The sequence below is a fragment of the Pan paniscus genome, chromosome 14, assembly GCF_029289425.2.
Source record: "Pan paniscus chromosome 14, NHGRI_mPanPan1-v2.0_pri, whole genome shotgun sequence".
NCBI lineage: Eukaryota > Metazoa > Chordata > Mammalia > Primates > Hominidae > Pan > Pan paniscus.
The window spans coordinates 23,455,934-23,471,031 of record NC_073263.2 but is presented as its reverse complement, the minus strand read 5'-3'; the positions used below and the strand labels follow the sequence as shown (position 1 = coordinate 23,471,031).

General features: G+C 39.8%; 1 protein-coding gene across 3 annotated transcripts in view; it reads left to right on the top strand.

The window, feature by feature from the left end:
* Positions 1-15,098, top strand: part of MIPEP (mitochondrial intermediate peptidase) — a 167,622-nt gene that overhangs the window by 41,311 nt on the left and 111,213 nt on the right. For all 3 annotated transcript variants that reach the window (XR_010109663.1, XM_008958531.6, XM_003833039.7), the window contains exons 11-14: positions 7,538-7,691; positions 9,301-9,378; positions 11,286-11,490; positions 12,694-12,803. Coding sequence is in view for 2 of the 3 variants with exons in the window: in XM_008958531.6 (XP_008956779.1) it covers positions 7,538-7,691; positions 9,301-9,378; positions 11,286-11,490; positions 12,694-12,803 (547 nt within the window). In the remaining variant the exon portion in view is untranslated. The remainder of the gene's footprint in view (positions 1-7,537; positions 7,692-9,300; positions 9,379-11,285; positions 11,491-12,693; positions 12,804-15,098) is intronic.

The window sequence follows — 15,098 nt, the reverse complement described above, 5'->3', positions numbered from 1 at the left end:
TCCATGTTGAAGACGTGAGCTGAGAGCACAGCAGTCACGCCCTCCTGACTGGCTGGTCATGTGGGACTGCTCCTTGGGGCCCCTCAGATGTGGGTTGGAGCTGCGGGAAACACCCTGTAGCTTTTTGAATCTCTTCCACCCTCTCTGGACCTCTCTCCTTCTGGCTTTTCTTCAGGAAGGAAGTAGCCTGCATTTGGGAGAGTCACTGAGGGTGTGGAGAGGCATGTAGTCTCGCTCTGGATGGCTGAGGCAGCTGAGTGAGGACTAAGGCACTAGTGCTTGCTTGAGCTTGTCTGCCCCATTTGCTTGAATCCCCTTGGGCCTTTGCTGCCCTCTTTCTTCCCCTTTGAGTGCCCTCCCCCTCTTCTAGGAGCCTCATCTTTCCAGGTGTGCTCCAGATGCTGCCTCTTCTTTGTAGTTCTCTCTGTTCCTCCCATTCCCAGCTTCTCCCCTCTGCCAGGTGTAACTGACCACAGCCTCATCTTTGAGCCAATGCCTTGTTTGCACTGCTCCTCTGCCCCTGATCATTTGGATTGGTCGTCATTATTGTTACAATGTGTTCATCTTTCCACACTGAGGAGTTGTCATGCAGGCACATGGCAGGTGATTAATGAAAGTTTACTGCATCTACACAGCTTCTTGACACAGTGTTGCATTTCTTTTTAGAGGTAAGGTCAGCTTTGGGGAATAGAAGGGAACTGGAATAGGAGTAGAAGAAGGGAACTGGAATAGAAGTAGAAACCGCTGGGTTTAGTCTTGTCCCTGTCCGTGTCTCTGTCTAACAGCAATAATAGTGGCTATAATTTACTGTGTGCCTGCTTTTCTCCAGGAACCATGTCAGGTTCATTGCATGTGTTTCTGTAATTGTTAATGGAGCCTGGAAAGTATTTCCACTTTACTGGTGAGGAAACTGAAGCTTCAGAAACCTAAGTAACTTGCTCAAAGCATGGAACCAATGAGAAATAGTATTTTCAAACCCAGGGCTCTTTCTTGTATTCCAGATTGCCTTAGACTGTCACAAGCCTCTTTGAGCCTGAGATTCCTCAAGTAAAACGAACAATAATTCTGGTAATAATTCTTGCTCCACCTGTCTCACAGAATCATGTAAGGAATAAGGAGATTCTTGATTCTTGATGTGAAAGTGCTTTGTAAATTGTGAAGCACCAAGACAATATAAGATAATATTATCTCAAACCACTATAGATCTTGCTTCACCAGTTATTCTAACTTTATCACAATCACCATCTCTTCCTTTGTATTAGCTTCAAACCCTTTGCCTGCAGACGTGCTAAGATATCTCTTATCTTACAACACAAATGATTACCCTTCTGTGACAGTTGGAGAGACTGTGGTACTATCTCATTTTTTTCCTGCCGAACTTCCCCCAGTCCTACTCTCTCCTGATGCCTCCTCTTTCTAATAGCTACAGTTTGGTTTATAGGCCTGTCAGTCTACCCAGCTAGTGTTTCCAGGTTATCAGCCACCTGCCAACATGAAATTCAGTAATTTGTTTTACCGCTCAACATCCGTGATGTCTGCAGTTTTCTGTTTGGGTTTTTTTTTTTTTTTGCTTGGATTTGAGATCCTAATGTCTGCAGTTTTTGACGGCGCTTACCATGTCCAGTTTCTTAAAATTCTTTCTTCAACACATACCCTCAGACTTCCTGTTCTCTCCTTTTTTATCACCACACTCATTTCTCTTTTTACTTCTCTAAATTGATCGTTCTCAATCTTCGTTCACTGTTAGGCTGCCGTAGGAGTCAATGCAGGGATGTGGTGTTCTCACTGTGACCGGTAGCTCCTCACTCTTGAAAGCATTTTGGGAAACGTGTGTAAGAATGAATGATACAATTACTGTGCTTCCTTTAGTACTTGCTTTAACTTGTAACAGATATTTGTGAAAAACTTCAGTACCTCAGCCTAAACAAAGATGTGCCCTCCTGATGATTTTTTTTCAACTTCCATGCTGTTATCATGCAGTTATAAAGGATGGTCTCAGGCCTTCTACTTAGTTGTTGTCGTAGCCTTGGGAAGGTTATTTACTGTCTTGTAAACCTGTTTTCTCCATTGTAACATAGGGTGATAGTATTACCTTAAAGGATCGTTTTTGCTGTTAAATGAGATATGTATAAAGGGCTTAGCCCACTGTCATAGTGAGTACTCACCAAATGTTAGTTACCATCATAATCATCATCATCATTTGGTAGTGATAGTTTTCTGTTTGTAGATTAAATTTAGGGAAAAATGGGCAACATATTTGCAATACAGGTCAAGCATTTCTAATCTGAAATGCTTCAAAATCCAAAACTTTTTGAGTGCCAACATGACACCACAAGTGGATCTCATGTGACAGATTGTCGTGAAAATACAGTTAAAATTTTGTTTCGTGCACAAAATTATTTAAACTATTCTGTAAAATTACCTTCAAGCTATGTATATAAGGTGTATATGAAACAAATAAATTTCGTGTTTAGACATAGGTCACATCCCCAAGATATCTCATTATGTATATGCAAATTTTCCAAAATAGAAAAAAAAATCCAAAATCCAAAACATATCCCAAGCATTTTGGATAAAGGATACACAAACTATATTGAACTTCCTCTTGCAATAATAATCATGAATCTTTGCATTTTAAACTGACCTACATGTCACTGCCAGAATAATCTTTCTAAAGCACAGGATTTTGTCATGTCTCTCCTCTTCTTCCTTACTACTAATAGCAGCTATTCCCCCATTGTATGCATTCTGGGGAGATCCAGTAAATGTTGGCAAAATAAAGGGCATATCTCTATTCTTCTCCTCTCTGGTGCCTAGCAAAATTAAGAAAAAGAGCATCAATATATCTATATCTATTATGTAACAACAAGACAGATCAGGAGGGCAAGGCAGGAGGAGGGGAATCAGTAAATATTATCTAAAATTGCTAAACCAATAAATAAATGTTTATTTTAAAACCAATAGAGGCCCATATCTACCAAAAGTATCAAAATTAGGAGGCAGGAGAATCGCTTGAACCCAGCAGGTGGAGGTTGCAGTGAGCTGAGATCATGCCACTGCATGCCTGGGTGATAGAGCATGACTCCGTCTCAAAAAAAAAAAAAAAAATTAAAAACAGTAGAGAAACCACCAGAGAAGCTAAAATATAGACTATAAATATCACTAATATATCAAATTATTAGAAAGAAAAAGGAAATGCAGCACACATAGCTAAAGAAGGAAAATAAAGGAAGCATTAAAAGAAACGTAACAGAATTACATTGGCGAGAGTGAGGGCACTAGGTATTTTCATACACTGCAGGTAGGAACGTAAGTTAGAAACAGCTTTTTTTAGAGGATAATTTGGAAATACATATCAAAAAACTTAAGATCTTGTACTCTTTGCAGCAATGCCATTTCTTCAGTTTATCTTATGGATAGGCTTGTGTGGGTGTGACAAGGACATTTCACTATGGCATCACTTTAACAGATAAACTAACAGCAGCTTACCGTCAGTTAAAAGGAACAGAGGCAGACCAAGGCAGGGAAGTGAGCTCTGGGTGTGGCCTAACGGGATGCATTTTCTGTAAAAAAGTTAAAATCAATAATAAAACTGATGAAAAGTCTGGGTTCCTTTAATATCCCCATATGTGGGAAATTCCAAAAGATGTCAGTGGTCGGATACTTCCCCCATTGATGCTTCAGGCTCTCATTGACCTTGCCTCCTCTGCTCATGTACAACACAACAGGAGATGCATGAAATAAGCTTTGTCATGTGTTTGCTGTGGATGACTCCACCCATGAAAGAAAACAGACTAGAGCTTTATATACTAAACTGGAAAGTATTCCAAGTTATATTTTTATGAAAAATATATGTGTAAAAATACATATCATTGATATATTTTTATGTTAAATAAAATTGTGAGATAGTGTGAATGGTATGATTCTCTTTGTGCCAAAGTAGGTTTATATATACATAAAGTTTACATGCATAAACTTCTAAGAGTGTGCATAGGAAATGCCTGGAAGGATACACAAGATATTTACCTCTGGGGGTGGGCATAGTGAGCCAGGGGACAAGACAGTATACTTTTTGCCCATTGTTACTATTTTTGAGGTGTTTTTATTTTAAAACAGGCAGTTTAGAAATTCATTTGTTCCCAATCATTTTAGGGTAATATTGTAATATTATATGAACTTATATTCTATACTTAAATTTTTTTTCCAAGATAAATTGTTTCCTTGAATTTTGCCCAACACATAATGATTGTCATGGTCATTGGATAAGACAGTAAATATTTTTAGGTTATAGTTTAGTAAAATAAGCTGTGTTACTAGCTTTACTGTGTTACTTTTCCATAAAAATAAATAGGTTCATTATAATCTTAAGAAGGGTAGAATTTTAATATGTAAAGTTTCTTTTTATTCTCCTTTACTTTTGTGTTTTTATTGTCTGGAAACAAAAAAATGAATTGCTTTTTATAACCAATTATAGTTTAAACTTTCTTGCCTTGGTAGTAGGTTCTATGGGAGGTTTCTGCTCTGGTAAGCTGTGATTCTCTATGGCTGCCTGCCTTTCTTTCCAGTTTTGGGGGCAGCAGTTTGCTCTTTGGCCTTGATTCTCTGCTGAATCTAAGAAGATTCTTGATTTTCAGCTTGTTCAGCTTCCTGCTTGTTAGGATGGAGTGGTGACTTTCAACCTCCTCATGTGCAGGAGTGGAAACCTCAAGCCTGGACCACTTCCTTTTATAGTTTATTTTCTCCCCTCTTTCCATGCACTCCTTTCTCTCAGTTCTTCAGTACCTCTGAACTGTTCTGTGTCTTCCTTCCCAACCCTCCCTCTGGTAGTTCAGGGGTCTGCCCTTTACCCTCTTCTCTGCCCGCATCGCCCTTCCCTAATGGCCCTCCCTCTATGGCTCTAATATCTGTACAGTGAAGTCTCCTTGTTCTCCTTAGCTTTGGGTCCTGAGTGTCTGGCATCTCATGGGCACTTCACAGTCGGTTCCTCCAAAATGGAGTTTATTTTCTGTGAGCCCTCCATCCTCCTCCCATCATTGCACCTCACCCTCCTCTCTTCTCCCACAAACACACCCAGATTCCCCTCTTCCTTTTTTGTGTTCATTGTGCCGGCTGATTCAGTGACTCTACCATCCACTTATTTGTCCAAGCCAGAAACCTGAGTGTTATTCTAGATTGTTCTGTCTTTCTCATCACCCTCCAAATCCAATCACTCACACAGTCCTGAGACGTTTGCATCTCAAAGGAAAAACACATTCATCCCTGACCCCACTGCCCTCTGTCAGAGTTCACCCTCTGAAGCCTGGAAGTCTGTCCTCCTGTCAGCCCTCCCTGCCTCCTGCATTCCACCCTCCATGCTGTCCACTGTGCAGCATTCCAGAAAACATCAGATGCTCCCCTATGGCCTACAGAAGCTGTCTCCCAAATGGCGTCTGTAAGCAATTCATTGAGAGTGTGGTCATAAAATATTAGAAATTCTATGTATATTTATTTTTCTTTATCTCAACTTATAAAAATGTCTGCTTTTCTTTTTGCAATGTGATAAAACAATACCACATGCATATACTTTATGAGTGTACTAATAGAAGGTTGAATACTCAAAAGTTATTTTAGTGTGCATTGGTGAGGAAGCTTAGAGGCCATGGCCTATGGTGCATGGTCCCAGTTCCTCAGCTTAGTGGACCAGGCCCTCTGTTTTCTGGCCCCTGCCTGCCTTTTCCAGACTCCGCTCCCATTCTTTCTACATTTATCCCTGCACTGGTAACTGCTTCATCTTTAACCACATCCTTTCTAGAAGTTACCAGGCTATTTTATGCCATCATACTTTAGTTATACTGTCGCTTCTGCCTAGAATTCCTATTATGATTCCCATTTTCCATTCCTCATCCCAGCCCTGCCTTGCAAAGTCTGATTCCTTTTTTTTTTTTTTTTTTTTTGAGATGGAGAGTCTTGCTCTGTCGCCCAGGCTGGAGTGCAGTGGCACAATCGCGGCTCACTCAACCTCTGCCTCCTGGGTTTAAGCAATTCTCTGCCTCAGCCTCCCGAGTAGCTGGGATTACAGGCACCCGCCACCACACCCGGCTAATTTTTGTACTTTTAGTAGAGACGGGGTTTCACCATGTTGGCCAAACTGGTCTTGAACTCCTGACCTCATGATCCACCCACCTCAGCCTCCCAAAGTGCTGGGATTATAGGCGTGAGCCACAGCACCTGGCCGATTCTTTCTTGATTCCTATCCGAGAAGCTTTCCCTGGTGCTACTCTGCACTCCACAAGTAAAGTCATCATGCTCTCCTTTGCCCTCCCATTGTGCAGTGCTCATTCGTGCATGCTTCAGCACTGTCTGTTGAGCGCCGGCCGTGTGCCCACTGCACCAGGCCCAGGACACAGTGTAGTTGGTTCACTTCTCTGCCTCTTTCAGTGCCAGCTGCTTAGACACAAAGGCTCTTCATTCTTCTCTTCCAGCACCCTGCAGGTTTGCTGACAGCATGCTTGAGTGAACGAACCAGGGAGCGAGGGCACTGGATCATGAACGTCTCTTTCAACACTAGGATTCTGTTTAAAGAAAAATCAGTCAGAAATTAAGGTGTAAATTTGTGGATGTCCATAGCCAAAGTCTCATTTGTTGTGCAATTTATGTTCACTTACTAAACTCATTCATTTATTAGTAACTATGTTTTTATATTTTTATATATAAATTTGTTGTGGGGACTCATTTTATGGAACGAAGTGTTGTGCAGTTCTAGAATCACAAATAAAGCCAATTGAAAAAAAAATGTGTATTTTGGTAATCCTAAAAAGTAGACATATAATGAGAACCTACAATATTCTAGAGCCATTATTTTTGGCTATGGCTATATGTTTTGGCTTGACTTAATGATTCAAATGTAAACATTCAAATCACGTATTTTGGATTTGCTTTGGTTTATATTGGAATATATAGAACAGAAAAAGTTATTTTTGGGTGAAGAATAATTCACCTTACTAGTTATGTTGTCTTTAAGATATCTAACTATAAAACAGATAAGATCTGATTATTTATATTGCAGGCATTTTTTTCATAAATGAATATTTTACTGGATGAGAACTTTAAATTCACTTAATGTGCCTCAGGATTTTTATTCATGTAATATTTATGTATATAGGTCACAAGTTTCTAGAATATAATTCATAAGGTAAGAGTTACCATTATAACTGAAACTGATCATATTTTGCATGTAAGTATGTATAAGGAATGTATACAGTGAGCAGTTGAGACTGCTTAATTGGGTTAGTGAAAGAGTAAATAACAGGGAAGGGACAAAGGTTAGGGAATGATATATCTACCTTAATTACTGACTTATAACTAACACTAGTAATAATCAGACTGTCATTCTGAAGAAAACTGTCTGAAAACCCCTCAAATGATATAAATACACTTTTATGTTTTGAATCCTTCTTTAGCTCCAGTGATCTTAAGTATTAAATGAAAAGTTAATTGAATTTACCTTCAGAAATTGAAATAAACAAAGATGCTGTTGAACCTCTCTTCCTTCTCTTAGGTATAATATTGAGCCCAGCCTATATTGCCCGTTTTTCTCTCTTGGAGCATGCATGGAAGGCCTGAATATTTTGCTTAACAGACTGTTGGGCATTTCATTATATGCAGAGCAGCCTGCAAAAGGAGAGGTGTGGAGCGAAGATGTCCGAAAACTGGTGAGCTCCTCCTGCTCAGCCTGCAGTTGCAGGCATTTGCCTTTCGGTTGGGCAGTTGAGTCAACAGCAGTTTCAGGTTTACATCAACTTTGCCCTGATTGAGTGTGTCCCCTGCCTTATTTCTGCTTCACAAAAAAAATCCAGATTGCACTTCTGATTTAAGACACTGTATAAAGGATCCAAACATAAAACAGCAGAGTTTTCTAAAAAAGTTTTTTGGAACTTGATGGAAGGTTGAATATATATGCACCTTCATATATCCACAAATTCTATTTATAGGAAAATTGTCCTTTACTTTGTATATACCTTCATAGCTGTGTGTCCGTTTTGGTTAATTCCCAAATCCATTGGATAAGTGACCTTTTTTCCTCTCCAACCCCCATCCCATGTTGTAGGGGCTTATATTTGCATCAGATATTAATTTACGTCCGTGTTCTGATTTATTTAACTTCTTTGATAATAACTTCAAACCTAGCAATCATCTTTCTCCTGTGAAGGCCCACTTTATATGAGGCATGAATATTTTAAATTTTTCCTCATAGGATTTGAGGCTTTGTTGACCTGTGTGTGTCACTAAGGCTTTGTATTGTTTTGTTGTTTGATTTTTGCTAGCATGCTTACCACACTGCTTTCTTCACTATATTTTAAGAAATGTAAACAGTCTCATTGTCTCTCGGCCACGTCTTGTGAGTGGAGAGTAGGTGTGGTGGTGGGATTGAAAGGAGAGTCAGGGTGGGAGGACATTCATCACTGCATTGATTTACTTCACTATCTGTATTACAAACTTCCAAAAAAGATAGAGATTGATAAAATGCTGAGATATAATAAAAAGAAAAATTTATAAGAGGAGACTGAGAGGACAAAATGCGGGTGATGAAGGGTTTCCCCAGAACTGCAGAATGTGCACTCCACCGGGGTCCAGCACTGTTGTCAGTTGCGTTCGCTTCTGTATCCCCAGTGTCTTGAAGAGTTCCTGGCACCAAGTAGGTGCTTAACAGATGTTTGATGAACAATAAATATATACTTGCAGGTAATTTTAAAGCACAAAATCGGGGTTCTCTTTGATGGAATCATTAAATTCTGAAAGAACAAAGAAGGCAAGATGGAGAGTAGTGATTGAGTCTCTCCTATAAGCTATGTCTCTTGGAGAGGGGATAGATAGTAATATTGCTGATTTTTAACTCAAGCTGGGAGCTGCATTGTGGTGTTTTCAAATTCAAGGGTTATAATTTGCTTGGGCGTCTATCACAACATTCCAGGATTTGAAGGAAAAATAATTTGCTCCTAAAATTGTCCAGCCAGCACTTCTTCCCAGCTCTTGTGGGTGGTTAGTAAAGGTATTGTAGAGGATAGGCAGTCAGGACAAAAGGCCCTCATGAGGAGGATTTCCTGTCCTGGACACAGAATTCCAAAACCAAAATCATTCAAGAGATGGAGCAGAAGAGGATGCGGGGAAAAGAGAATCTATCTCGAGATAATGTGGTGTGTAGAATGTAATTAAAATGTCTATATGTGTGGCTATGGATGTTTAATATACAGATTCTTGTGTTAGGGATTTTAGAGAATCAGATGGCCTCATTTACCACCAAATTTAAATTTTTTTTTCTAGGCTGTTGTTCATGAATCTGAAGGATTGTTGGGGTACATTTACTGTGATTTTTTTCAGCGAGCAGACAAACCACATCAGGTGATCCTTTCTTTATAAACTGGTCTCTCTAGAACTGATCAGCATTTCATTTGTATTGATGTGAACTTTGTATCATTTTTTAAATTCCATGACATTTAAAAGTTACTAATGATGGTTACCAAATATATACATTTGAAATTAAGATAGAATTTTAAAATTAAAAAGTTTATGGAAATAATTACATCAGTCTATATTTGTCACTTTTATCTGGGTCATGGTATTAATGGTCATGGTCATGGTATAGTAACAATGACAACTGACATTTTATGAATCCTTATTTGTGCCAAACAGTGCACTGAGTCCGTTATACACATCAGCCTTTTAATGTTCACCTCACCCTTTTGACTAGTTACTCACATTATGAGGAAACTGAAGCCATAGAGGTTAAGCTACTTGGCCAGAAGTGCTAGGACTGGAAGGCACACATCCTGAGCAGATCCCCAAGTTTTAACTCTTTTCCATACTCGACAATGAACCTATTCTAAAACTGCGGAAGATATTCCATGTGGAAACCTTACCAACCACCAAGTAGCTCCTTATGTGGAAGACTTGAGGCAGCTCATCTCCTTTTCTTTAGCATTGGCCGACTTTGACAGCCAGTCAGCTTTAGCAGTTTCATGTAGCTTGATGGGAAATGTCAAGAGTTTAGGTTATAAGTTATAACAGAAATAATGTACCTTATGTTTGAATAGTGATTCACAATTTCCAAAGCACAGATTTTAACAGATGTGAGCTTATGAATTCTGGACAGCCACTGTGGGATTTGACAAGGAAGCATTTTAGAGATGAGGCTTGCAGAAGCAAATTATTTTCCAAGATGATTTGTCTAGTAGGTGTGAAAGGTAGGAACAGGGTGCAGGTCACCAGACTCTGAGGCCAGTGTTCTTCCTCTTTGCTTAAATGGGTGGGTGGTGGAGACTCAACTTTAGTGATTAGGAGCCCTGGCTCCTAATAGTCAGCCTGGGTTCAGATCCAAGGTGTGGCAATTCTAGCTAGGTGTCCTTGGACATGTTATTTAATAATCCTAAGACTAGTTTTAGTTTTATCATCTGAAAAGTGAGATACCTGCTACATAGGGTTGTTGTGGAGAATAAGTGATACAGTGTATGTGAGTCTCAGTGTAGTGCCTCTTTCGGAGTAAGTTATTCTGGATCCGGATCCCTTGCTTTACACTAGTTTAGATCCCATCTCGTTCAAGTGATAAAAGTCAAGAGAGGCTGGGCGCGGTGGCTCATGCCTGTAATCCCAGAATTTTAGGAGGCTGAGGCTGGCAGATCACTTCAGCCCAGGAGTTCAAGACCAGCTCTGGCAACATAGTAAGACTCCATCTGTACAAAAAAAAAAATCTAAAAATTTAGCTGGGTGTGGTGGAGCACACCTGTAGTCCCAGCCAATCAGTAGGCCAAAGCAGGAGGATGGCTTGAGCCCAGGAGGTCTAGGCTGCAGTGAACTGTGATCACAACACTGCACTCCAGCCTGGGCAACAGAGCAAGACCCTATCTTAAAAAAAGAAAAAAAATAGCCAAGAGACATGGAAAGTACCTACTAGTTCATTATCTGACACATAGTAGGGACTCAGAATAAACGTTAGTGTCCCTTCCTAAGTTCTTTGCTGACTTTGTTTCCAGCATCTGGCACAGCATCATTTCAATGCATGTTTTGGGACCAAAGTAATGAGTTAATCCATAGAAACTGAATGTGTTCTTGATGTTTTAAAAAATTAAAATTTTAGCAGAATAAAAAATGTCAAGAAAAGGTGTATATATGTAAATAGATAGAATAAGAATATAATTAAGTTAAAGTTTGCACTCACACATTTTTGGTGAAATTTTATATTCATTAAGACTGTTTTACTCTGCACATTACCAAATACTTTCTTTTCCTTTTATGTTTTCTGATTGTTAAAGGATTGCCATTTCACTATCCGTGGAGGCAGACTAAAGGAAGATGGAGACTATCAACTCCCAGTTGTAGTTCTTATGCTGAATCTTCCCCGTTCCTCAAGGAGTTCTCCAACTTTGCTAACTCCTGGCATGATGGAAAATCTTTTCCATGAAATGGGACATGCCATGCATTCAATGCTAGGACGTACTCGTTACCAACACGTCACTGGTGAGCCATGAGGAGGGCTTTTATTTACTACAGTCCTTTACAAACATACATTTTCTTTAAATTGGGAAAGGGGCTTTTTATTTGGCAAATGTGATCATTTTACCGTGTCCTGTGGTCTTTATCTCAGATTGCCTCATCCTGCCCTCCCCATGGTTGTGCAGCCTGATCTTCCATGCTTTTTTCCATGCTTGCTAACAGCTTTCACCAGGGAATAATCTCAGTTGTCTTTCAAGTTTGTCCCTTTTTACATTTTACAATGTTTTATATTGAATTTAAGTTTGTGGCTATGTGTGTGTGAATAAAAACGTATCTCCTTAATACCTCCCACAGAGTTAATAAGTAAGTGAATGAATGGTCTCTCTTTATATTCAAAATCAGAAAACAAAATAAAGCATGCTTAAAAAGTATGATGAAGCCCTTTTAATTTTTCATATACTTTCCCCTGTATAAAATAATAGTTCTGCTTTGTAGTTTTTATGCTGCTATGTGGCTATATTTTGTGATATTACAGACTTCCTTCTTCATTGTCTTATCCTTAAGTCTTAAGCTCCCTATCACATATGGTCAGCATTAGACCACTAGTGAATTGTTGGCATCCAGCATTTGTTAACTAACTTTACACACAGTATTTTGGACAAGGAGAAGGTATTGAAAAGACTGTAGGTGGGCTGAACACAATCGTTAAATGTCATCTAAATTTCTTACGGGATTTGTTACTTTAAGTAATTTTGAGTTTAAAATATTTCTTTTCCTTACTGAGAATTGACTTTGTTACAAAAAGCAATAAATGGATAAAATAAAGTACTTGTAAAACAAAGGAAGGATAAAAGTATTAGGTAATGGAATTTAGTGAATTAAATACAAACGCTATATTAATATTAGAAATGTTTTAATCTGTTTCATGTATAGCCAGCATAGCTGAAGACAGGTTTGTTTGTAAAAGGTGTGAGCCATTGCTTTATAAGGTGTTTTAGCAGCTGTGCAAATATTTTGTTTTAATTTTGATATAAAGGAAAATATATAGGATTATAATAAACTTTTCTGCAAATATGTACAATAAATTTATAGAAGAAAAATATTGATTTAATGAATTAAAACTTACAGTTCATCAGAAGTACAAATAAAAGTTTTAAAGGGTACATAAAAAGTAAGATAAATATATTGATTTGATTCATGCCAACTTTTTTTTTCTTCTTGTTTTAGGGACCAGGTGCCCTACTGATTTTGCTGAGGTTCCTTCTATTCTGATGGAGTACTTTGCAAATGATTATCGAGTAGTTAACCAATTTGCCAGACATTATCAGACTGGACAGGTAGGAACAGTAATATTGTCGTCTTGTCCTTTGGGTTGTGATAGTTGGCGTTTATGACATCCTGGATAAATTGAACTCTTCTTGCTTTTCAGAACTCACCCTCTGTTAGTAACAAACCTTTTATTGCTTCTTTTTTTCCTGATTCCCTATCTTTTCTTTTGCCAGCCTATTAAATCATAGTCCTAGCATATAGTCATGTGTTGAAAAATAGCTACCCTTTATTATATGCCTGGTAATCTACCATTTAGTCCTCATAACCACCCCATAAGGAAAGCACTTTATCCCCATTTTCCAGATGAAGAAACAAGCTCCGTAGTAGAATAGGCATTCGAGCCTGTCTCACTTCTAAAAAGCCTTTGCTTCTGAATATTTATTCTCTTGGTCTGAATTTTTATGTTGTCTCATTAAACTGAATCCAGTGCCATATTTTGCCAGTATGCTTAGCATCTCTGTGATGTTTAGTCTGAAAAGTCCTTAATTTTAAGGCTTAAATTTCAATGATGCATTCTAATATTAAAGATTTTTAAATTAAAATGTGAGGTACCTTACACTAAGTTAGCTGTAAGTTGTCAACATTGTGCTGTTTACTGTCCATGTGTACACTGGAAGATGCATTCTTTCCCTTCCCTCGAATTCTGATTATACTAGAACCGTATTACATGAGGTGATGTTTTTCCCCCTCAGACTGTATGTACTCCCGGTACAAATGTAAATTGTATTCATCTGTGAATCCTTAGCACCTAGAATCAAAAAAAAGCACTGAAAGAAATTAAATGAGGGGACGAATAGAATTAGAAACAGAAGGACCTTAACCACCTTTATTTGTGACTCTTCTTCTCATTATGTCTCCAGATGTGTAATATTATTTGGTCATTTCTTTTTTTTTTTTTGGACTTGATTTTATCTGTAGAATAATCAGTGATCTTCTGGCTGGCACAGTGGCTCATGCCTGTAATCCCAGCACTTTGGGAGGCTGAGGCAGGTGGATCACTTGAGCTTGGGAGTTCGAGACCAGCCTGGGCTACATTGTGAAACCCTGTCTCTACTAAAAATAGAAAAGTTAGCCAGGCGCGGTGGCACATGCCTGTAGTCACAGCTACTCAGGAGGCTGAGGCAGGAGAATCACTTGAACCTGGGAGGCAGAGGTTGCAGTGAGCCGACATTGTGCCACTGCACTCCAGTCTGGGCAACAGAGTGAGACTGTTAAAAAAAAAAAAAAAAAAAAGAATAATGGATGATATTCTGGATAAGTAATCTGAGTGACTCTTCAACATAATATATTTCAGTTATTACGGTGGCAGATTTGTGATCCAATTAACTACCCATCCATTAATCTACAAAGAATTGTTCTGGGAATTATGTAGACTTGGCCAATAACATAGAGAGGCATACCCTACCACGTGATAGCATAATCCATCTATGGCCGTGTATTTTGGGAACTGGGAATGATGAGGAGTTCAGTGATTGCTCCCTGCCTGAGGTGCCTTAGAGCCCTGTGCACACGCAGGGCCACGAGGGCCCTGGGGGAACTGGGGAGGCTGGGGAGGAGAAGTGCAGGAGGAAGGAGGTCTGGGAAAAAGAGAAGCGGCATTCGCCAGTCAGCTCTCAGCAGTATTCATCTGTTCCACTAAAATACATTTATTGAGGACATGGGACAGAGAGGCCCTTCAGTCAGAAAACACTTGCTGAGTTTTAATATTTACCGGTCTGCATTCTCAGCATCCAAGAAACAGCCAAGAATAAGTCAGGCAACATCCCATTGCCCGCGGTCTTTAATTCCTAGGGGAACTGAGACAGAGCCTGACTAGGGTGTTACCGCCCGAAGGCAAAGCCCAGGAGAGGGGAGGAGCAACCTCTAGACTGCTGGGGAGGCCTGGCCAGGAGCTGGGAGCTAAAGGCTGAGAAGTTACACAGGGAAAAACACGGGCATATGGGTTGGGTCTTCTGCTGCTGGAGCAGCAGCCAGTAAAGGCTTTCAGGCGGGAATCAAATTTTTACTTCAAGAAAATCACCCTGGTGTCAGGGAGGAAGCGGATTGCAGGGGGTGCAGGTAGAGCCTGAGAGGCTTCCTGGAGAGGCAGGCTCCGGCTCCGGGGACTCGGCCCCTCTCCCCTCATCCCGGGCGCGCGGCCTCTCTCCACCCACCCTTGCTGGGTGGCCTCAGCTCTGGCGACCCAGCAACCCGCAGACAAGTACACGGCTGGTGAAGGGGTCAGGGTGGGAGGCAGGGGACAGCAAAGGGGCATCCTGCTTCCGAGGGTTCCGCAGGGTCAGGCCAAGGGAGGCGCCACTTAG